This window comes from Pinus tabuliformis, chromosome 9, assembly GCF_031772625.1.
Source record: "Pinus tabuliformis cultivar Carrire ecotype Pingquan chromosome 9, CPIR1, whole genome shotgun sequence".
NCBI lineage: Eukaryota > Viridiplantae > Streptophyta > Pinopsida > Pinales > Pinaceae > Pinus > Pinus tabuliformis.
Genome location: NC_142307.1, coordinates 660,441,311 through 660,467,000, shown reverse-complemented (window position 1 = coordinate 660,467,000; position 25,690 = coordinate 660,441,311). Strand labels below are relative to the sequence as shown.

Here is a 25,690-nt window from a genome sequence, read left to right as displayed (position 1 = left end):
GGCATAGGGGGATGGGACATCTACATCATGGAGCACTCAGGTTGCTCAGGGAGACCATGACAGGAATTCTATAATTAAGCATGGAACATGACGATGTGTGCAAAGGGTGCGTACTTGGGAAATTCGCAAAGGCAACATTCCCAAGGAGTGACAGTAGAGTCAGTGGTGTGCTTCAATTAATACACTCAGATATTTGTGGCCTATTGTCTACTAGATCTCTCAAGGGTTATGAGTATTTTGTAACATTCGTCAATGACTACTCCAAAAAACCCTGGATCTATTTCTTGAAGACGAAGGGCGAGGTCTTCGGTCGCTTCCAAGAGTTTAAGGCTCTTGTGGAGAATACAACAAGCAAAAAGATCAAGGTGCTTTGAACAGACAATGGAGGCGAGTACACAAATAAGACCTTCACGGGGTCTGTGCAAAGGAGGGTTTCAAGAGAGAGTGGACAACTCCATACAACCCACAGCACAAAGCATTGGGGAAAATGACACCAAAAGAGGCTTTTACAAGGAAGAAGCCTGAGGTTGGGCACTTCAGGGTCTTTGGTAGTATCACTTATTGTCATGTGTCAAATGACAAACACACCAAATTGGATACTGCAAAGAAGGGCTATTTTGTTGGGTACAGCAAAAGGTCCAACACATACAAGATCTACATTGTTGGAGGCAGAAGGATCATCGTGAGACAGGACATGAAGTTCAAGAAGGGGAAAGCCTTTAGGAGATCTCGCGAGGTGTCAGCAGATGATTAGAGTGGACCAGCAAAAGCTCCAAGGGTTGAGCAACAACCACAAGAACAACAAAGAAAAAGTACAAGCACTAGCTCAAGTACAGGAGGTTCAACAAGTTCACAACAGATGGAGTAGCAAGGTTAGGATGAGGAGCATGAAGCTCCAACCACCACCAGTGGAAGAAGAAGTAGAGAGATGCTTCAAACTTTGAAGGACACACAAGAATTCGCGAGAGCTCCTACGATGAGCACCAAAAAGCACAGACAACCAAACGGTTACAAGGCACTAGTGACAGAGGTCATTGACAGAGAGCCTTCCAGCTATCAGGAGGTTGTATGGCATCAAGTGTGCCAAGATATCATGGTGGAAAAGTAAAACTCCATTAAGATCAATGATGTATGGGAGTTCAGGCATAGACCAGTGGACAAGTCAAGAGTTGGCTCTCGATGGATCTACAAGATCAAGCATGTTGCAGATGGCAGCGTGGAGAAATAGAAGGGTCGGATTGTGGCTAAGGGTTATGCGCAAACGAAAGGCATGTACTACGAGGAGACAGTTGCTCCAATGGCCAGATACACTTCTATCAGGGCAATAATCTCATTATCAGCACAATATGGGATGGAAGATTCACCAAATGGATGTCAAGACAGCCTTCTTGAACGGGGTGATAGAAGAGGTGTACATCAAACAGCCAGGGGGATTTGAGACGCATGGGAGAGATACGCATGTTTGTGGATTGAAGAGGGCACTATACAGAATCACGCAAATCCCTACGGCACGGTATGGTTAGATTGACAAATATTTGTAGCAGATGTGCTTCATGAAGAGCGAGGTAGATTCCAAACTCTATTATTTAATGGTAGGAGGTGAGCCACTCATCCTAGTATTATATGTGGATGATCTCTTTTTGACAAGGTCATCAGGGCTCAAAGAGGACTACAATAGGTACGTGGAATTGAGTTCGAGATAAAGCATTCGGGACTGATGTAATATTTCCTAGGACTGGAGGTATGGCAAACATATGGGGGGATCATCCTTGGACAAGGGAGATATACAATGGAGATTCTAAAAAGGTTTAGGATGCAAGAATGTAGACCCATGTCTACGCCTATGATTACCAACTAAAGGAAGACAGATGCATCAAAGGACGTAGATGTGGACCCAAGCTTATATAGGCAACTAATCAGATCTCTCATGTATTGGTCAACAAGGCCAGACATTTGTTTTGCGGTCAATACTCTCAGTCAGTTCATGGTGGAACCGAAGAGAGTACATTGGACAGCAGCGAGACATGTATTGAGGTATCTATGACATACAGTCGAGTATGGTCTGAGATATGCTCAAGGTGATGGTGTCAGTTTGATGGGATATACAGATGCAGACTGGCAGGCTATTTAGTGGATCGGAAAAGCACCTCAAGGTGTTGCTTCAGTATTGGATCAAGAATTATCTCTTGGTGCAACAGGAAGTAGAAATTCGTGGCATTGAGTTCTGCAGAGGCAAAATACATGGCAGTGAGCATGGCCACATGCAACGCTATTGGCTTCGGAAGTTGCTAGTGGGATTGTTTAGTTAGTGGTTGGATTCAACCAGTATCTACCGTGATAATCAGAGTTGCATCAAGCTCTCTGATTGTGTACAAAATGGATCAGTTCGACATCAAATACCACTTAATCATAGATTGTGTACAAAACGGATCAGTTCGACTACAGTATGTTCCCACAGATTAGCAAATTGTAGATATTCTCACGAAGGCCTTAGGTAAGGCAAAGTTTATCTACTTCAGGGATAAGATGGGAGTAGTGGAGAACACCTTCCTCGCTAAGAGGGAGTGTTAGTTTTTGGTAGCAATGGACAAGTGTTCTGTTGAAATTTCTAAGTCTATCCATTAGAAATTTAATCTGTATTCTTCTGGTTTATTTCTTCTACTTGTTAAATTCGAATAAGTTATTTAAAACATATAAATAACAAAATAAACACAATACGGTCTCAACATCTACAAATCATCAGCTAAAAGGAAACAAACACACAAGTGACACCATTATTTTTGGACAAATGTCCCCGGAAAACCAAATGCGGGAAAATCGGTGCAGCTATTTTGAGGGTTTATTATTATGCAGTGTTTCCTTGAGTACAACTAGGTGCCAAACTGGCTCACCCGACAAAGAAAAACAACCGGCGGTAATAACTCTCTATTTGGAAACAAGTATTCAAAAAACCTATCCCACGAAACCCTCTCCAGCACCACTAAAGCACTCCATCAGCCTACTGCTGCTTTGCATCAGCGTCCTACTGCTCTACGGCAACCTCAAAACCCTCTAAGTCAACCCTCTGAGGCACTGCGCAGCCCCTGGGACCTTCTACGTCACTCTTGCTAGCTCAGCGTGGATGACGCAGGGCCTCTGGCCTTTGCGTTGTCTCTGTTGGGCTCAGCGTGGCCTGCTCTGGCTGCTGCTTCTCGCTCTCTGCCTCTACGCTAGTCTCTCGACACTATCTTTGCCTCTCTGTCCAGTACTCACTGCCCCTCGTTGTTGATCACTGATTCGACTTTGCTTAGCAACCCCGCTCTAGCAAATCGAATGACTAATCACTCTAGTGTATTCTCTAACTAACCGTCAAGCCTTCTCTAATACTTTCCCTGTTGGTCCTTCAACGGCTAAGATTAGATTTGGATTGATCCATAGCTTTTGGAACCTTCTAACCCAGTTTTATATTAATACCCATTAATATTTTATTTTTCCTAAGTTTAGACTTAGGATCTCCATTAAAAATATTAATTATTTTAATATCTCCCAAACCGGTTAGAATCTGCCCAAACCATTTCTGGGTCTTGGAGATCTCATGTGCTTTAGCCTCTCCGCCAATTTTCATGGCTAGAGCACATCTGATGCTACCCCAAATCAACATGTTCTAGTCTCTATGGTGTCTATGAGGCTAAGGAACACATTAGGATAATTATCTCCAGGACCCAAAAAAAGTTTCTAAGGAAAATGCCTTAATTAGATTAATTAGCCAATTATTAATTATTTTCGTAAGTCTAACTTAGGAAAATTGGTTAATTAAATCAGATTAATTGAGGTAAATCGATTTTTCTCTAGATACTTATAGAAAAGTCACTTTAAGGGTTCAAGATGATCTTAGCCATCAATTGTGATTAGATTGTGGTCATTGATTCGTCAACGAGAGATTATATGAGTGCAACAATAAGTCAGTTGGAGACACATCATAAGGAATTCGAATTACCTAGTTGCAGTGATTAGCAAGGGCATAGTTCAACCAACACCGGCAGAAGGGTTTCGACAAAGAAGATTGGGGAGAAAATTTCCGAAGGAATTTTCTCAGTAATTTCCAGTTTCCAGTGAGAGGAAGGAAATCAATTTCATTAGTAGAACAGGAGGTTGAATTCAACAATGCAAATAGAGCTAGTGCGAGTTGACGGGAGGAGTGTGAGTTGCACAAGGAGACTGAATACACCTGCAGAGGGAGACTTTTGTGTTTCTAAATCATTTTTTTGAAGAAAAAGAATTATTTGTCAAAGCTTTGCCAATGAGAGGCAAGCAGATTGTAATTCACAATTTTCGTTGGAGAATTAATAATAAAACCCTCATTTGCGGCACTAGTTTTCCCCACACTAGGGTACTTCCAGGGACATTTGTCCAAAAATATTGGCGCCATCTATTTTTTTGTGCATTATTTCTCAATTCCTGTAATTATTTGTGAAGATTGCAATAGTGATTTAATCGCTATTTGCAATAATTAATTTCTAAAGACAAATAACCTCCAGTAGATAGAAGATTAAATTTTAGTTGTTGCAATTAAGGAAATTTCACACCCCTTCTATACCCATTGGGCCATTAGGGGAGGTCCCACTAGACCAGGATTGAAAATTAACCCCCCATTTAAGGTGAGGGAACAAGATCATAGCCAAGACCCTTATTTCTTCCAAGTTATCCCATAATGCATGTCAAATGCCCAAATACAAACAAGCATAAGCACCCAATTGCAAAATGAATAAAGTACCTTATGATTAGAAGCTCACCTTCCAACATGTGCTCTTGGCAGATGGGCGAGGAAACATATGACTGATTCAGGTGGCGGAGATATGAATCACACGTCTCATCGGCTACTAGGTGGCTCTCAGGGGTTGTTGGTTATCGGCTGGAAGAGATGATTAGGAGAAAATTTTCTCCTAGGGGTCACCCACTTTTAGTGGGTAACATCTAGTTCCAACTAGGACATGAGAAGTGCAACTCTAGTCTATATGCAATCTATTGTAACATGAGAACATGAGATGATGATGTTAGCAATGTAAAGTGAATATGCTATGCACTTATACTACTATGCAAATGCTAGCACACTATGCATGAGCTAGGTATAATCATATATCCAATGTAACCAACATGTTATTAGATCAATATCCTTCCCTATATCCCTATGATCAACCATGAGATAGAACCAAGAACAAACACAACAACAATCATATGCAAGATCACAAGGATGGGAGGTAGGAAAATAAGATGACCTATGTAAAGGGATCATGAGCAAAAAGGGAAAACATGAATCAAGCCCACACCATTGGCTCATTCCTTTCACCCTGAATATGGAGAACTCAATGATCAAGCTTAACAATTTCGTCTTAAAAGCTTCCTTAGATATGGAACCTTGCTTGATGTCCCTAGGCTCATATTGAGGGGGGCGGGGTGGACGATCATAATAACTAGATTGTCCATTGCAATGGTCATATTGAAAAGGGAACACCGTCACATGCTTATCATTCTCAAAAACTTTCCAATGGGTAATGATAGCAAGAGGGTCTAAGGGTGACTCAACTAAATCATCTTGATCATCATGGAAAGAGCAAGGCATGATATCATCATCATACTTTCAGAAGAACCATAGTCCTCTACCTTCAAGTAGGAAAGTTAATTCTTCTTTCAAACTAGGGCGATGAGCTTCATTACATGCCTCCTCCTCACAACTGTCATAGACAATGGTACATTGAGGGCTAAGTTCATCAGACATGAAGAAAAACCCTCTCTCAAAGACATCAAGGGGTTGAGAATCCTTCTCGGTACTTGCCACATTAGGGCTATCATATGATTACCCTTGATGGTCATCAAATTGTTCTTCAACAATTGTGGAAGGATGTAGATCATTCTAAAACATAAAGAAGAAACCAATCTACTCATCAAATAAAACTCATGACTTAGTGCATGTGGAGATGCCTTATGTTGATCAACGTGGTCCTCATCTCTCGAGAGTTCTATATTATTCTATTCTTCTTGATCAGCATAGTCAATTCCCCAACCTGCGGCCCAAAACTCTTCAATATATCCATCATCCACTTGACTATCTAGGAGACCACAATCCTTTATATTTGCGACTTCCTCAAGATCACCCCAAGCCTCCTCTGGCATGTCCGGCTCTAGGATCTCTATGGGGATGGAGTGAAACTGTTAACTGTCCTAACGTAGCTTCCAATTTTTCTCCTATACAGCATCACATAAAATGTTAACTGTATAGTATCTATAAATGAGTTCAAGGTAGAGGATGTCGCTAAGATCTCTTTCATATTCACGTTGCACTTCATCGAATTCCTTCTTTCTCTCAACACATTGGTTCAATCGGAGAGTCATATCATGGCAATTCTCAATCAACTGCTTGCAATACTCCTTGTATTCTTTCACATCTTCTTGAAGTATTTGGAAATTTTATTCATTCCAGACCTCATTACTCTCTTGGTCATCATGAGGAAAATCGAGTATCATTTCTTCGAGTCTAGGCCTTCTATTATGTAATCAATTAGAGCAACATGATGACTATCTTCCTTTGCATTTTCAGAAAGACGAAGATAGAATTGATTTAGGACCAAGATTTTGTGTGCATCTTCATCAATCATGAATTGCGACCTCCAACACCAAAGAAATTTACCAATCAAAACTTGAAATGAAGTGGTACTGGTAAAGTCACATAGACCATTCATTTGACACGTTCCAAAAGAATCAATGAATAATTTTACTAAAGTATCCTGGTGAATGATATTTTCTCTTGAAACATATGTGATGAACTCGCTATGTGATCTAGTACTTGTTACTGCACAAACTAATAGGGGACCTAGAAGGGGTTCCTAAGAGGGTAACTGCTAGGTCAAGGGCAACAATGGAGACTTAGCCCACTGTCACCACAGTTAAGACTCCCTGCTCTTTACGGACTTTCACCGATGGGAGGATACCCAGTAGTTAGGAAGTCACTTATGAAGTGTAGATCAATAAGAGGTGTGGAGTGACCCAAATGATTCCCTTTCCAGAAGAGTTTGAAGGATAGTGCTTGCTTGCCCTTTAAGCAAGGGACTTGATCTTCTAGGGAGAGGGGATGAGGATTGGAGGGTTGAGGTGGAAGGATAAGACCTATAAAGGATGTTCTCAATCCCTAAAATCCTCTTGAGAACTTGGATTCTCGAGTAGTCCTTGATAAATGGGCTTTGGTGAATAATGGGACCACACGAGGCCAAATGGAACCAGCCCAGGTTAGGGGATGGATTTTTGCAACCAATGATGTTCTTAACCTGATCAAGGTGAGGGGAAGGGATCAAACAAGAATTTTCTCCCAAAGATGTCAAATTGATCCTACTAGGTTCAAGCCTTGGGAACACTTAGGCAAAACTTAATCCTAGAGCTAGGGCTTGAGGTATCCGAAGATTCCACTGTCAAAATTGCTTCAAATTTGGAGGAGAGCAAGGGGACCCACTGTCGCAGTTTTATCTATGAGAGTGAAGTTTTCTTGTGGCCAGTTTCCTGGGAAATTGATGCCCTAAGTGACCTAATGAGGCTAGGCCTAGGGAAAAAGGGAAAAGGAGTAAAAAGAGGGTTAAAATGATCACCCTTTTTGAGGGACCACCTCCTAATTCACTTGGGGATATGGAGTCAAGGATAATAATGGAAGGATTTAGTTTCTTGTTCAAGGAGACTCCAAAAGTCAACTTCATCGAATGTTAGAGGAAAGAGAAGAAAAGTGACTTTCAAGCATTTATACTTCATACAAATGTTGCAAGCTTATCTAGATAACATGATCTCTAGGACATTTCATTCATCTAACAATGGCATTTACAAAGAATAAGCTAAATAGACACATCATTCCACATTTCGTACATGCAGCAATTAGCCCTAATTATAGCAAAATTCAAATATACACAGCAACAAGAAAATAGAGTTAAATTTTGTTAAAATTGGAAACTAGGGCCAAACTCCATGTGGGTCATCTTATTTATGGCAGCTAATATTTTTCTTGGGTCCCTCTCATCGAGAGGTGTAGGATTGACCTAAAGATCATCCAATTCCGATAAGTATTCATGGAGTTATGAATTTATTTGTGTTATAAGACAATTCATCAAGGTCGGCCAACAACTAAATAACACCCACATGTGCTCAACGTTTTAGTACCCACATGTGCTCAACGTTTTAGTATAAAATGAGGTGGCTTGCTAGTCATTTGTACACACTCTTTTGTGATCTCTTCCTCTCCACTTGCCTTTGGGTTTTGGTGGCAGGATAGATCCTAAGAGATATGCTGCCTTAAGAAGAGTTGCCCTAGATGCTGTCATGGGGAAGAAGGATCTACACAACTCCTAGAAGATGATGCCCTAGCTCTATGTGCCCTAGATCTAGGACGTTGTCATGGTGAAGTTGCCTAAGACAAAGTCATGTTGCAGCTGCCCAAGGCAAATTTGGAGCAGTGATAGAGGTGTGTTGGGTCAAGGATATTGACCAGATTTGGATCAGATTCGGAGCAGCCTGTGGGAGCCACGTGTTGGGTTAACATGGAGTGTTGAATACCCCAAAGGAGCACAGCATGATGTGATGGATGCAGCAGTATGGTATATTGCAGCAGTTGGACAGTAGCAAGCAATGCAAGGGACAACAAGCTAATACATGGGACAGCTGCAAGCATGGTGAAGCATGGACAGCAACAAGAAGCTTGGGACAGCTACAAGCATTGGACAGCAGCAAACACATGCGTGACACACTGACAGCATGGTGCAGCCGTGGCACTAGGTACAGCAGTGCTAAACACTGGGACAACAACAACATGAGGTCCAGCATTGTAATGATGGGTGCAGCATGGTGTAGCACAGTCAGGTGCAACATGATGACAAGATGTAGCATAAAGATAAGTGAAGGAGTCACCTTAGAGAATTAGTTGAAGCAGCATGTCTTCAACTGATTTCACGTATCATCTTCCTAGGGATGATCTATGCTCTTATCGAGATAAGTCAAAATGTTGACTTCTGTTGTAAATGTACTCTCTGTCTCTCTCTCTCTCTCTCTCTCTCTCTCTCTACTGAACTATTAAAGAATGCATAAGAAGAATTGATCAAGAGTTTCCCTACATTGGGGTTTGTCCCTGGCTAGCGCCACATCTTGTCTCCTCTTGTCTTGGCTTGTCTTCTGCGATTTATATTTATGTTCTATCTGCAGTTTACTTTTATGCTAATGTGATTGCTAATCTGGAAAAGATATTGAGCTAACTGTGAAAATTGAAATAAATTGCTCTAGCATAGAACATACCTAAAATTAACATGGTATCAGAGCTGAGGTGAAGACAAAGCCCAAGCAAGAGTGAAAGAGCAATCACCGAAGACAGTTGGGAAAGGACAAAAGGATCAATGGATTCCTCATCCCTCTTCTAATTCACCAAGGGTGAAGTTGAAGCAGAGAATATTATCAGAATGGCGCAGCGGAAGTTTTTGATGGCCTACCTAAAGATCACTTCAATGGGAAGTCCAGATCTAAGGAAAGGCAGATGCCATTATGCGAAGGAGTGTCTGAATGGCAGGGACACATCACTTGATGATGATAACAATCACTCCAGGGACATCTTCAATGATCAGAAGAATGACAGTGCAGGTCATCAAGGAAATGGTTGACTCTTCAAGAAAGCAAGGAACCCCAGGTATGAAGAATCAAATGTTGTTTCTGATAAGATAAAGAAGTGTTATCTTGTATTGGCCCTCTCCTTCAGATTCTTTGGGAATCTGGCTTATTGATTGTAGTGCTTCAAGGCACTCCATCGGATAGAAGGGTGCTCTCTCTCTAATTTGGTTCAAGGTTGGAAATTTGTATCAAGTTGCAGGAATTCCATTGGGGACCATGTCAGTTGACACATAGCACCGGAGGTCTGTGAGTCAGATGATGACAAGGATGCCTGAATTCAGAAGGAGCATGAAGGTAGATGTCTGAGATGTACCGAAGGAAAATCTTACAAGGGAACCATTCCCCTCATGTAGCAGGTCCACAGGTTTGGAACAACCCGAGAAGGTTTGAGATTCATGATTGGGAATCTCATGTGTGCAGGTGGAAGAAAGCCCTCTATGGCTTGAAGCAAATCACCCCGGGTTTGATATGAGAGGATTGATAGCTGTCAAATGAAGCTGAAGAATGAAGCCGATCCAAACCATTGTTTGAAGGTTGTGGATGATGGACCTCTCATACTGGCACCTTCTGAGAACGACCTATTTCTGACAGATGCAGACCCTCTCACTTGCAGAAGTAAGAGGGAGTTGGATTCCGGATGTGGAATGGTAAACTGCAAGCCCGTGACTACCTCGAGGATCTTAACTTTCAGAAGTTATATGGTGGTGATGCCAGACTAGATTTGGGAAATGCCTCTGAGTTTCATAAACTCATTTGCATTGATGTTCTTGGTGAACTTCCGTCCGGATATATGTTTTGCAGTTAGCTTGGTGAGCTCATATTTGGTTGAGCCTCACCGGATTGCTGCCAAGAATCTTCTAAGATATCTTCGGGGCACAATCTCTCATGGATTGAGATACACTGTCGGAAAAACTGAACTTGCATGATTATGCTGACTGGGCAGGCAATGTGGAGGATCACTAGAGCACTTCTCAGTGCTGGTTCTTTTTGGGTTCTGCTTCAATATCATGGATGAACAGGAAGCACAAGTCGGTTGATATAAGCACCGCCGAGACCGAATACATAACCACAAGTATGATCTCGTATGAAGCTGCCTAATTGTGGAAGCTCTTCAATGAGTTGTTTGTACACATTATGAATACCACCATATCCTCTGTGACAACCAGGGGGGATTCGATTGTTGAGGAATCTTGTATTTGATGATTGCTCCAGCAAATAGACATCAGATATTACCTAATCTGGGATATGGTAAGTCGATGAGCGAGGAGGCTCCATCACATTGTGACTGATGTACAGGTCACAGACATTTTGTCAAAGCCCCAGGGAAAGGTCAAATCTGTGACTTTCCCGGACAACTTGGAGTCGTTAAGGGACCATTGTATAAGGGTCTTGCATGTTGCATGCATTGAACTCTAAGAGCTCTAGGGGGCTTGGGGTACTTACTGGAGCAACACACAACCATAGGGTGACTCACCCTCCCCTAATGGTGTGTTGTATACAGGGTGAATAGCACAACCTTCCCCTGTGATACCCCGAGGCAACTTTGGGACGGGATGATTCGTTCTCCTGTGAGCCAAGATGATTCGTTCTCCTATGGGATAGGATGATTAGTTCTCCTGTCGAGGCATCCTACCCATGCAATCTAGGACTCATGGGAAGTACCTCTCATCTGATCAATGAGCAGGGAAATGGGGTTAGGGACCATAGTAGTACTATCGATGGACGCATCGTTGTATCTACCGTACTCCCTATGCTAGGATGACCTCCAACTGATTTGGGATCAATATGAGTGGTTTGAGACACTCTCTTGTGATATTGATCTGGGATCAATAAATTGACTTCAGGTCAGTAAAAGTGATATGACACACTCTCTTCGTATGGAACTGACTTCGGATCAGTAGAGAATGGTATGAGACATTCTCGATCAATTCTTCTTCTTCATGGTTCAGCAGAACAGAGCAAAGCAGAGCAGAGCATAGCAGTGCAGGGCACTGATGGCAGAGATAGTACAGTGAGACATATGGATCAACAGATGGAGTTCTCCCTAGTTGAGAGGGAGTTTTAAAATTGGAAACTAGGGCCAAACTCCATATGGGTCATCTTATTTATGGCAATTGATATTTTTCTTGGATCCCTCTCATCGAAAGGTGTAGGATTGATCTAAAGATCATCCAATTCCGATAAGTATTCATGGAGTTATGAATTTATTTGTGTTATAAGACAATTCGTCAAGGTCGGCCAGCAACTAAATAACACCCACATGTGCTCAACGTTTTAGTATAAAAAGAGGTGGCTTGCTAGTCATTTGTACACACTCTTCGTGTGATCTCTTCCTCTCCACTTATCTTTGGGTTTTGGTGGGAGGATAGATCCTAAGAGATATGTTGCCCTAAGAAGAGTTGCCCTAGACGCTGCCATGGGGAAGAAAGATCTACGCAGCTCCTAAAAGATGATGCCCTAGCTCTATGTGCCCTAGATCTAGGACGTTGTCATGGTGAAGTTGCCTAAGACAAAGTCATGTTGAAGCTGCCCAAGGCAGATTTGGAGCAGTGTTAGAGGTGCGATGGGTCAAGGATATTGACCAGACTTGGATCAGATTCGGAGCAGCCTGTGGGAGCCACGTGTTGGGTTAACATGGAGTGTTGAATACCCCAAAGGAGTGCAGCATGATGTGATGGATGCAGCGGCATGGTGCAGTAAGGTGCATGGAACAACATGTTTAGATGTAGCAGTTGGACAGCAGCAAGCAATGCAAGGGACAACAAGCTAATACATGGGACAGCTGCAAGCATGGTGAAGCATGGACAGTAGCAAGAAGCTTGGGACAGCTGCAAGCATTTGATAGCAGCAGCATGGTAAAGCATGGACAGCAACAAGCACATGGGTGACAGCATGGTGCAGCCGTGGCTCTAGGTACAGTAGTGCTAAACACTGGGACAACAGCAGCATGAAGTCCAGCATTGCGATGATGGGCGCAGCATGGTGCAGCATGATGATGAGATGTAGCACAATGATAGGTGAAGGAGTCACCTTAGAGAATCAGTTGAAGTAGCATGTCTTCAACTGATCTCACGTATCATCTTCCTAGAGATGTTCTATGTTCTTATCTAGATAAGTCAAAGAGTTGACTTTTGTTGTAAATGTACTATCTCTCTCTCTCTCTGCTGAACTATTGAAGAACATATAAGACGAATTGATCAAGGGTTTCCCCACATTGGGGTTTGTCCCTGGCTAGTGCCACATATTGTCTCCTCTTGTCTTGGCTTGTCTTTTGCGATTTATATTTATGTTCTATCTGCAGTTTACTTTTATGCTGATGTGATTGCTAATCTAGAAAAGATATTGAGCTAACTATGAAAATTGAAATAAATTGCTCTAGCATAGAACATACCTAAAATTAACAAATTTGCACTTGCAATGTTAGAGAGTATATCCAACTAGCATCACATTTGCAAATAAGAAGCTCCAATTTAGAAATAGCCCAAATCCATACATCAAAATTCATCCATCATCCAAAATAATCCTCCAAGGAAAAAGTGTGAAATTCTCTAAAGATAAAGAGATCCCAAGTCAAGTGATGATACAAATGAATCCAACTAACTCCTATTTATACACCAATTAGGAGTTCAATTTAGCTAATAAGCCTACATTAGCCCCTAAAAATAAAATAATGTGCAAATAACCTAACTTTGGTGGCAAGCCGACCAGACTAGCTCACAAATGAAAAGATAAGCCTCTCAAGAGGAAAAATAATAATATATGCATGTCATAGGGCCCTCTAAGAGGCCTGATGAGGTCCATGGGTGCCACAATGAAGAATAGGACCCTCAAAAGCAGTAGAAAAGTGGTTGGCCCCTTGTAATACCCTGTGGTGCTTCAAATGACTATGGGGCACACAAGTGTCCTCATGGGTCTCCAAACAAGTCGAAGATGCATGTAGGCTGCCCTCAAGGGCTAGGATGATAATGTAGGAGATGCCACATCATTATAGAAGTCCTGGATCATCTGCCAAGTGTGTGGTGTAGATCTAGGGCCAGCTGGGCATGATGGATCAGGTGCATCCTCCTCGTCCAATAAGTGAACCACGAGCAATCTCTGAATGGCTGTGGGGATCCATGAAGTGCAATCTGCTGCTATGGAGGCCCATGGCTCTCAACGCTCACCCTATATGTGCCAATGTAGCCCTCTGGAGGATTAGGACCCCGTATAGGGAGACCAAACCCCAAATGGAAACCATTTGCAATCCTGCATAAGATCTAATGCGTCCCCTAGGCTTCCAATACAACAAGTCATTAGAGAAATCGAGTAAATGAGCTTACCTAATCATGGACCATAGGTGGGGACTTCATAATGGCCTACCCTTCCATAATGGGCTTTGGGTGTGCCAATGTCTCCTAAACTCCCAATGGGGTTAACCAAGTACCATATTAGGTGGTTTCTGCTTCTAAAGGGGATAATATAGTCAAGGTACATCCATCAAGAGGTGGTGGCATGTGGCAGATAGGTGAATGAGGTAGGGAATGTGAGGGGGTAGCCCTAGGTCACATGTTGGGCATAAGGGTAGCTAATAAGAGAGAAGCCCACACTTGGGTTTATAAGGTGTAGGAGGGAGAAATCGTGGTAGATGAGGTACCCCGGCCTTGATTTTTCTACTCTTCGTTATATGTCTTTTGCCTTTCTATGATTTTCTTTGATTAACTACTCGGGGCTCAAGGGGTTAGAGCATGATGTATAAGATATAGCAATGAATTGCCCCTTTCAAGATGGGGCGGTTCATTGCCCACCAGGGGTTGGGACAATCATGGGTTCCTATATGATGAGGAAGGTTCATAGAACCTGTTGGAACCAGGGTGATGGCCATGGTGATGGGGTTTCATGTAATGGCTTTTGCCCGCGTGCTAAATGTTTTTGTCGCAGTCATCTTTTGCATTTTGTGGTACCTTTCTTGTTGAATGTGGCCATATATGATTTTGACTTTCTTTTTAGCTGCATCAACCTCCGGGCTTCATTCCAAGCCATGACCCAAGGTGTGGGCAGAGGAAGGGGTGAGCTAACCCTATGTGGACCCAAGTGGGAGAAGTGATGGATGGGGTAATAATGAATGGAAATGGGGTAATATAAGTGGATAAGGGAGCGGGACCACGCAACCAAAATCAGGGTTTCTTGTGAAATACCATCCCTGAAACCAAGTGGTCAGTAAAAGAGATCCCACAGGACTAGAATCCAAGGTGAAGTCCTAAAAGGGGTCTAGGGGACAAAAGCACAGACCTAGCCCATTCTTTCCACCGAATCCCCCCATTAATCCATACCCAGAAGTGTCCATGATAAGCAAACTACAAGACTCAATTTCAAAATGACAAGGCATACCTTTAGCTTTGGGAGGTCCACCTTCAAACATACGATCATGGCAGATGGGCAAGGGACCACATGACCGGCTCAGGTGGCGGAGAAATGGCACAGTGAGCTAGCTAATGGCTACAAGGGGTTGTTGGCTGCCAGCTAAGGACCATCTTGGAGAAAAATTTCCTCCTAGGGATATTACCCACAAAATGGTGGGTAACATCTAGCTCCAAATAAGACGTGATCTCTCGAAGAAGTGGGTGAAGCTCCTCGAACGGGAGGTCACAAAAACTCCAGCAATCTCTTGGTTACCGAAGACCTTTCACCTGCACATACAACGGATGGACAAAACATGGGCAGCATGCTTTCGCGGCGTCTCATGATCGCACATGTTAACATGTTAGGCCATAAAATCAACGGAAATATAAATATATGCAGATTTTAATCTAAGTACAACTAATCTACCATGAGAAATATCATATGATGTTATTTCTAATGCAAAAATTAGCATGTAATGCATCCTACCCCCATGCATATAATACAATGTCAAGTCTCCAGGAAGGAGGTGATACAACTTAATTTGACCGGCTCAGGCCAAAGTTCATCGTTAAGTTTAGCAACGTAGTTATAGTCATCTCCAACCTTTCCATGAATCCTGACGGGTACGAGATCCTTATCTACCAAGACTAAGTCCCCAACCTTGTATTCCTTCTTGGGCTTCCATTTCCTGCTTGTTTGAGAGATTGGTTGCCTGAGGATTCGAATTTCCTGGGTAGAGAGAATCTGGGAAGGTCTCTCGCTTTCGCATGTCTCATAATATGGACCAAGCTTGATCACATGCGGCGAATAAGCAGGTTCCCTATAAAGAATAAGAGGGGTGCCATCAGATTGGGGAATGGTTGCATATGATAAATCCATTTGAACATGCCCCCCAAAGGTAGCTCCCCATTTCCAGGATAACAACATCCCCCACACATCAGGTATATCAATGACAATAACATCCATGAGGAGGGATATATCGGGATTCCTAGCTAAAGAGACTTTAAGATCTTTGATGATGCCTTCCACTTCCACAGGTTTGGAATTAAAATCACACACCCTTTCATATGGTCGAGTGATGTTGAGACCCAACTGCTTCATAATGGTCAAAGGCATGATATTGGCGGAAGCTCCGGAATCGAACATACAATTGTGTAGGAAAAGGTCATTAATAGCCAAAGTGAACAAGAAGGGTTTATGTCCTGGGTTTCGATCAGGAATGTGAATGTTTTGCAATTCTTCAAGTATTTCCTCATCTTGAATCCCAAGGGATGTCTTAAGGTGTTGTTGTTGCTTGGGAAGCTTAACAATTTCCTTTAGAGGAACAGGTAAAGTCATCTTTCCTATGGCAGTGTTTCGGGGAACGGGTATAGTCATCTTTCCTACGACAGCCCTATGTCTATGTCAAGTTTAACTTCCTTCCCCTTTTCCTTCTTCCTGTATTCTTTCCTAGGAGGATCCTTCTTTTGATTTACTTTTGTTGGAGGATTCTTCTTGGGAGGAATTTTGGGGACGGATTCTTTAGGAGGGACTTGCTTAGGTAAGGGGTGTTCCTTAGATGATTCTTTAGGAGGTGACAGGTCTTTGTCCTTTTCTTTTCGGGAATATTGGACCCCTTTGAACCTTCCCTGTCTATCAGCATTAAGAATAAGTTCTTCCTTTTCTTCTTTGAGGGTGACCTCACTAATGGGAGGATGTATGTATGATCCTCCTAGCAAAATGTTTAAGACGTCAGCTTCCACGAGATTGGCTTTGCTCATTTGTTTGTTCATCCTCACTCTCATCCTCTTCACTCTCCTCATCATCTGATGAAGAGTTTGGCTCAACAGCATTAGTTGGGGCCAATGTGTTCGGGATTTGAGAAGAGATAGGCCTATCTTCTTCATTTTGCTTCTTGGGAAAAGGCTTTCCTTTAGGGATATAACTCGATTTTTGGGCCCTTTCCAAGGTGGTGATTTTATTCATAACAAGCCTGTCACGTGCATTGGCACTACATTCTAAGGCAGAAAAAAAAATCTTAAAACCTGTGAAAGGAAAGGAACATTGAACTACAGTCTCAAGCATGCCCACAGTTATAGCTATAAGTTAATTAGCCATATAGATTCAACTTGGGAACGGTGAATAACTGAAAGGAAAGGTACCACATGTTATCGGTTCAACATAGTAATAAGGATGATTTCATTAGGTAGAAAACTGCAACCCACGATTGCATTTTCCTCCATTAAATCATAGTACAAAGCAACAACTAGTGCATCCTATAAATCAATGTGGTTCAGAAGCACTCATGTGATTTAAATGCACAGCAAACTCAGGCCACCCTTCTCTTTGCTGAGAATCAAAGTGTTATCCAACCTACAAAGAATATTGTGTGTCATGTTCGGACCAAGCCCGTGAAGGTTCATCACCACTACATCAAATGGCGAGTGTAGAGAAGACAGATGCAATTCAGCTATTATAAGTCTCAAGATCACCTAAGAGATGATTCCAATTGTGTGTCACGTTCGAACCAGGCCCATGAAGGTTCATCACCGTTACATCACATAGCAAGTGCAGAGAAAGCACATACAATTCAGTTATTCTAGGTCTCAAGATCAGCCAGGAGATAATTTCAGTAAGGCAGCAAAGGAAAATTTAAAAGGTCAAGGAAGTACGTGGTGTGAAAGAAAACAAAATGGCCTTGCAAGGATGTTAGAAATTACAGCCCATTTTGTATGCCAGCTTCCATGTCAACAATGCTACATTAACATCCAAAACATCTCTATGTTGAATATGTAATTTAAAAATTAGTTTAGTAGGTCTAGTGCATGCAATGTTGATGATTAAGATATGCACATAGTTTGCATGAAAGATAAACTGTCATTAGTTAGAATAGCATATTGAAAATGATAGGCTCTATGAACACCTTTTGTGAATGATGACACCCTTCATCTGAATAAATATTTTTTTGATAGTTTATTTTGGGCCATTTTCATAAAAATTTAAGAATTCAGTTTGGAAAACCTTCGTGGTGTGTAACCTTTTCATTTTCTTCATGAACTCTTGTCTTTTCTTCTTCTTTCTTTGAAAATACTTTCTTTAATCACGATGTGTACATAAGCATTTTATATAAAAGCAATTGTTAGTTGTTGCATGGGCAACCAACATTGCTACTATCCTCAAAGGTATTAATAGTCTCAAAATATAATATTAAACTGCCCTAAATACCAATCTAACAGAAAGCACCATAGCACCACATGGGGTCAGCAAAAGAATCCACCATGACAATTATAGTTGACACAAAAATTAACAATATAATCATAAAGAACAGAACACTAAGCAACCGTTAGATAAAACCAGTGGCTGGAGGAGCATCCTTGTTATTATTGTGAGGTCCATCCTGCCGTTCAATCAGGGACTCGGGCTCCAGCACAGAAAACTCGCATCCATCAATCTCCTCCTGTGGTTACTTTTCAGCTTCAGAAATTGTCAGGGCAATCATAGGTAACTAGTCATTCAATGGCTGGTTCCGAGGGCTTCGTGGCCAGCTGTGATAATGAACTGGCCTTCATTCTGCTGGAAATATGCAGATAGGAAACATTTATCCACTCCTTGGAAACACCATGATTGAGATGTATGAATTGCCCAGAACTGGTAGAACCCTGAGATGATTGATATGGACTGCCTAGAACCATAATGGGCAAACATTCCATACAGTCTCTGTCACGGTTCTACCCCTCCCTGTCATGGTTTCGGGCAGCTTGTACATCCCCATCAAGGTGTATCAAAGCGTTTCTGAAAGGTGCATAACATTCACCTTGGCCTAGGGAGTGCGAGTGTAATCAATTGTGGATTGAAATTTAACAAAATCAGTGCCATAGGTAGTTGTAGTTATTGAAATAAAGAAATAATAATAATAATGACATGGCACCTTGCCTAAGGAACTCTGATCTTTCGGTTAAGGAAACATGTATGCAGGTAAAAAGGTTTCGAGTTCTCGACAAAACCCAATTTAAGATTTCCAAGCACAGGGCTAGAATATGGAAAATAGAACTAATTGATGCTCATTAAAAACTGCAATAATTAAGAGTGAATCTGATAACTTAGTGTGAGACTTAGAAAATGAGGACTTACCAGGCGAGCCTCTGATTCATCGTCGACACATCCGGAATCGACAAGGAGGTCACCCACAGCTTGATAGGCGCCCTCTCCCTTGACGCCGAAGTCGAAGGATTCATCCTTGAGGACGTTTATTATGTACTCGATAATAGTGGTGTCCACATCCAGCGCTCTGCGCCCCAGCACTTCGTACACGATTGCACCAGCATTCTCTTCGGCCTTGCTCGCCGCCGACATTGTTGGGGCTGTTCTGTTATTTCGCTTTCGATCAGATGCGCGATTATGGGATGAATTGCCCTCTACAAAGGCGTCCCTCTCCTCAGACTCGCCGATAAATATATTAAACTCTAACTTTTCTCAAATCTTTGGTACCACTTTCACGTGGTTTTCTAATCCTCATATACATTCAACTATATTGAAATGAAATGGTTTTAATGACGCCTAATGTACCTCGCGGTCTACCGACTATGGCTTAATCTATATTCAGATTTTTTCCTGGGCTGATTTCACTGTTATGGATTCTGTTTTGTGAAGTCTACTTCTTAAAAAGCTCACTAAGATTGTTCATCTTTAGGTTGCTAACAAACTCATGACAAATAAATAAAATGAAATGAAAATAAAATGATATTTCAAGGTTCATGAAACTAAAAATAGTCCATGGGACCATTAGTTCCTTGTTTTTCTCCTTTTGCAATTCAATCATTTTCTTCGCTGGCCCAACCTTCCAACAATCCCCTCGCTAAAAAGACAATGCCAAAAAATGGATGCTAACATATTCCCATAACTTTCTCTTATGTCTTTGAATGCATCACATCCCAAAATGAAATGTTTTTCCGATTCCAGCGCCCCAGAGGTGCAAAATGTACACCCTCGTTCCTCCCAAGCTTCTTTAGGCCTTTTCCACCGCCCTGTTTCACGCCGAAGTTGATGCGAGTTGGTCCTTAATTGAGCAATAAGAAACTTTGCCCTCCATGGAATGTTAGCTCCAATGAACTCTTTTTGTTGTAGATCACGCGTATGGTTGAATTCCTCAATGTAGTACTTCTTCTTTCCACCCAACTCTTTTCCCGATACCCTTTTACAAGACTTCTCCATAACAAAAGTCTTTAGCTCCTTGCTATTTGTGGGACAGGCATTGAGGTAGATATTTCATTTTTGCATCCATGTGTAGTTTTGTTTCATCCATGTTTTCTTTCTTTCACTCATGTTTTTTATTGAAGATAACATTAGGCCATCTTCCTACTCCCTTTTGCTTAATTCTTTTTAGATATCTTATGAGTCGCACCATAGCAATTGCTTCGATGTGAGTTGTTCCTATTTCACTCAACATTATCTCATAAGGTACCAAACTTTTTATTTTGAACTTGCTCATGATCAAACGTTTTTGGATTTTCTCAATTTGTTTCCATTTTGAGACAGGGGTGCTGCTAGCCCACAATTCACACCCAAATAGCATCATTGGACAAACTAGGAGTCCAAAAAGCACTTTAACCGTTTTCAATCCAATAACTTTGTCTCTTTACATCTGCTTTGAAGAGCATATAACGATTTCCACCCTCCTAAAATTATCTTCTTTCTGTAGTCCTCCTATTTAAGTTTGTTGTTGAAATCAATCCCAAGGTACTCGTACTCATTTACTTCTTCAAGAATGTTGCCTTCAAAGAAGAAAGTATGTTGGCTCTACTTCCTTTTATTAGAGAAAATAATTATTTTGGTCTTGTTAGTATTGACTTGCACCCCCACTGCTCTACAAAAATGCTCGAGGGCATATAGGTGCATTTGCAATCCATGGGTCGGTTTAGAAATCAATACAATTTCATGAGCATATAAAAGAACTTTATCACAAACTCCCCCAACCAAACACCATGTCCACCTTGCAGATTTAGCCACTCTTCCACTTTATCAATATACAAACCAAAAAGAGTAGGGGATAGAAGGCAACCTTGCTTGACTCTAATGTCACTTCTAAAGCTTTCTGAAATACCTACTGAGGTTCTAATTTTGACTTTCACCTCTTCATAAAGTCTATGGACAGTAGCTCTATAATGCAAAGGAATTTCAAGTTCTTCCATTCTACGCCACAACTTATCTCTAGGGACTATATCAAATGTCTTTTTGAAGTCAACAAAGCAGCAAAATACGTCTTCTTTGTGCTCCCAAACCTTTTCAACAATGTGTCTCAACGTGATCCCATGATCCACTATAGAATGTTTCAGCCTAAAACTCGTTTGTCCTCTTGCCCTCTTTTCTTTTACTTCTACCCACTTACTAATTCTATTTTCTACCATGCTGCCGAAAAGCTTTGCAAACAAAGGATTGATCATAATGATTCTATAGTTGGAAGGATTATTAATGTCTCCACTTTTAAAAAGGGGTATTGTTAGGCTAGTTGTCCAATCTCTTGGGAATCCTTGCTGAGTGATGTTGTTGAATATTTCAATGATGTGCGGTGCAAGAGCATTCATTCCCCATTCTAGATACTCTGCTTGAAGTTCAACCAAGTCCTTTTCCTTTCCTATTTTCAGCTTCTTAATTCCAATCTCCACCTCCTGTAACGTGATGAGCTTTGAAGTTGTGTTGATCCTAGGGGTAGGCTCCGCCTCAGATTCTATCTCATAGAATTGCATTGCATATTTAAACCATTGATCGGTTGTAATATTATTTTCAATTTGCTTCTTCCTTGGTTGAAGTTCCTGCCAGAAAAACTTTGGATTATTCTTGCTTAGATATATTAACTCTTCTTGCCTTGTTTGCATGAACTCATCTTTTTTCTTTTTTAGTATCTGCTTATATAACTTTACATTCATCTTCTCCTTTCTTGCCTTTTTCAAGGTTCTCCTTTCCATTTTGCATTCCTCATCAAACCAAGCATTTACAGGAAAACAATTTGATTCTTATTTCCTATTTTTTGCTCTTTTACACTTCTCAAGTGCACTTTGAAGTATATTTGCTAATTCATGACTCTTGAAGCTTTTGAAACCAGTTTTCTCCTTCTGAATTAATCTCTCTAACATTGTCTTGAAGATAGTACAATTTTCTTGTGTTAGAAGAATTTTGCCCCTCGATAGTGATTGCCGAGAGCATTGGTTTTTCCTCCTACGTTGCCTTTCTTCTAAACATGATAACCTTGTGTAAATTGGGTTTGGTCTAATTTTAAGTCCCAAATATGCTCTCCATTCTTAACTTCATCTATCTTTTCTATCAAGCTTTGTGAACACATCACTTGCCCCATTGTATGTGTTGCAAGTGAAGTTCCCAGACCTTTTCTATCTATCTCGACCATTGCAAATAATTAGGTTGAAAGCCCCACACAGTGTAAGCAACTCCTCTCCAAAATGATTGCTAACTTTGTCACCTTTTGAACACCTCACCCATTGGGTATTCTCCTCTTCAGTGAGCCAAATAGGACTGTGATCCTCCTTGCAACAAAAAATACTAGCTTGATTATTTGTTGTTCTAGTATTGAAATCTCCCACTAAATGAACTTCTCCCTGCTAAGAGTACATGGAAATATCTTGTTTTAAAGATGCATATGGATCCTTTCTATCTAGCCCTTTATTTTTGTAATTTTTTGAGACTTGAGGGGCAAAATAGCGTGTTGCAATTCTTATGTGATTCTCATTCTCTGATATTTTGAACCATAAATATTGTTTATTTGCATCTTCTTTAATTAACTTAAGTGACGACCTTCTTTTTATTTCACTAAAACTAGTATTCCCCGATACCCTTTGCCATTTTTTGCTACCTTGTTCCAAACTGCAGACTTCAAATAACCATCAAACGCATGAGTTTCGCAACCATCATGTTCATGAGTTTCCATGAGATAAATTGTGTCTCTACTTTCCGCAATAGGCCCTAACTCGGATCCCCTCCTCCAAGGGTAACCTCTACAATTCCAACAAACTAAACTTAGGTAGACGTGGGTATGATTTGACTGCTACGCAGTTTCGCACATAGGACTCAAATTTGAGTCTTCACCCCTTTTCATCCATGCTAATCTTGTCGTTTTCCTCTGTATTATCGAATTCTCTGTTTTTTCTTTACTGCCAGCTTGCTGCCCTGTTTTTCCCTGAGGCCCAAACACTGTAATAACTATTTTACCGTTGTACAACCATGCCCTTTTCCCTTCATTTCGTACTACTCTAATTTTCTCCACTTCTTCCCTTCTCTCCGCTTGTTGTTTGTTGGTTAAATCTTCATCGAGGAAGAAGTGTGAGTATTTCAAGAGTTTCTTTTTGCCTAAAATATGGTGTTTGTCTTGTACACTTACCATGGTGACTTTTATGGGTCAATGCCTCTCTTCGCATATCTTCCCCACCCTCCTTGCTTGGAAAATTTGCCCTTTCCAATGTAGTTTCTCTTTCATAAAGTCTCTTGTCAAATTGAGAGTACTTTCATTCTTCCCATAATCTCTTATTCCCCTCATAATAAAGTTTGTTTCCATGTCTTTTCTTTCTCTGTGTTCGCTTCCCTATGCTCTACGAGCACTTGCATCTTCTTCTTCCTCGCTCCTTATGTAACCATTAGTGTCTTAAGCTCTAGCTTTGATTTCTTTTGGACCGTCTTTCCTAGTGTTCTTTTTTGCCTTCTCTTTCGAAATGTTTGTTTGTTGATATACTTGTGCATCTACCTGAGTTGCTTTAGAAATTATCACATCCTTGTTTGTTTTTATTGATTCTTTCATGCTTTGCCACATTGTCTTCATGCTTTTCAATTCTTGTTTCAAGTCTTTAGAGCCTCTTGTAACATTGCTACCTGCTCTTTTAAAATTCTATTACCTTCCATAAAACATCAATTTGCAATTGTGATCTCTGAAATTCTGTTGTCCCTTTCCTGTTCTTTGGCTTCTAAAATCTCCAGCCTTGTCCTGGCCTTCATCAGTTCTTGGACATATAGATCTGATGACCAAGTAAGAGGTGTAGATGTGGGACTGTAAACAGTTGATTCTTCTTTATTTTTGTTGCTCTTATTTATTTTCTTTCTCTGGAATGGTTTTCTTCTTCTTTGTTCCCATTTAAGGCAACCAAGCCTACACGTTAAAATGCCCCAATATTGCTTTGCATTTACCCAAATCCACTTTCTTATTTTTTCTATTGAAGCAATTTTGACTTGACCCAAATGATATGTTTCCACAAAACCTGAGATTTCCTTGCCATTTTTAACATTTACCATTGGTTTGCGTTCCATTATAATAGAATTCAATGGCTATCCGCGGGGTAACTATAACTCAAACTGAGCGTGCTTATAATCTTTATGTGAAATCTTGAGTCTATTCAAATTCAGCTTTCTTCAGAAGGTTTGCGACTGTTTCAGGAAATTTTCAGCCCTTGGATTGTGGTTTTGCTACTGCGGTCTGTGACTGCTATTTTTTCTGTATCTATCGATGGGCTATAGCAAAAATATTGTGCTTCTCTTGGGGTCCTTTGTCGGCTCGCACAGAAGGAGTACTGGAGATAATTTGATAACAAACCAATGATAATTGAAAGCACATAGACACCTCAGGTCCACACCCCTGCAATATGGTCCTCGTGCTCTTCGAACTTCACTACACTGCTACAGACTCACTTTTCGAACTTCGCTTTTCGAACAATGCTACGCAATGGTTCTAAGTGTTCCCTTTGTTCGAAATGCGGCATAAATGTCAGTGTAACTGTAGATTTGTAGATCTAGATCGAAGCAGCTCCAGCCATCAAAAATTAATTGTCTCGGGTTGTATAATATTCCACTCTGGTCACCTCAACTGTCCCTCTGATAACTTCATACGCTTCACACTCTTTGATAAAATGTCATTCTGTTTCTACCACCCCTTTGTGGCAAAAATGCAAGTTCATTCTTCCCAATCTTCTTTAGGGACCACACATCTACCAGTTTCATATCTTAAGTTATGTGAGCTAGTCCTTAGCCAAGCAATTAAAATTCCGTTGTTCCCTTGATTGATGAAATCGAATATTCTTTATCATCATGTTTCCATGTTGGGTTAAATTCTTTGACATAATATGCTTTCTTTTTGCCTACCTGCTTTGTCCACATGGCAGTCCTAAATTTTTCTAACACCCATCTTTTTATCTCCTCCTTAGCGTGAGGGAAATCATGAAGATTTATGTCCCATTTTACTAACCACTTTCTGTTTTGTTTCATCCATGTCTTTTTCCAACGGTTTAGCTCTTCTTCAACAACCAATTTGGGTGCAAACAATGCACATTTAGAACAAAACTTAGGAGATATTGGATTCTCAAACATTATTCCACGTGTGCTATAAAATAAGGGTGGATGTTATTAATAAATGTTTATTGTAGTTGGTTTTAATTTAATAACAACGTGTGTATACCAGCTTAAGCTTAATTTCTTATGTGGGAAGCTTGAAAATACATAATGAATAATCAAATTTAATATCACTAAATCATAGATAACAAATATTTAAGAGACCTCCATATTGGAATTAACAAATATGTGAGAGACCTCGATATTGGAATTATATATGTTGGTGTGTGTTAATACTAAATATATTGTTTGATTTTATTGATGAAATTAGAATCATGAAAACACATAAACA

General features: G+C 40.9%; 1 protein-coding gene across 1 annotated transcript in view; it reads right to left on the bottom strand.

The window, feature by feature from the left end:
* LOC149150401 (ABC transporter F family member 3-like) overlaps window positions 1–19,527 on the bottom strand; it is a 183,165-nt gene extending 163,638 nt beyond the window's left edge. The window contains exon 1 of the mRNA XM_089442782.1: window positions 19,153–19,527. Within this exon, the coding sequence (XP_089298908.1) occupies window positions 19,153–19,374 (222 nt within the window). The 5' untranslated portion in view covers window positions 19,375–19,527. The remainder of the gene's footprint in view (window positions 1–19,152) is intronic.
* Between the last annotated feature and the right edge of the window lie 6,163 nt (window positions 19,528–25,690).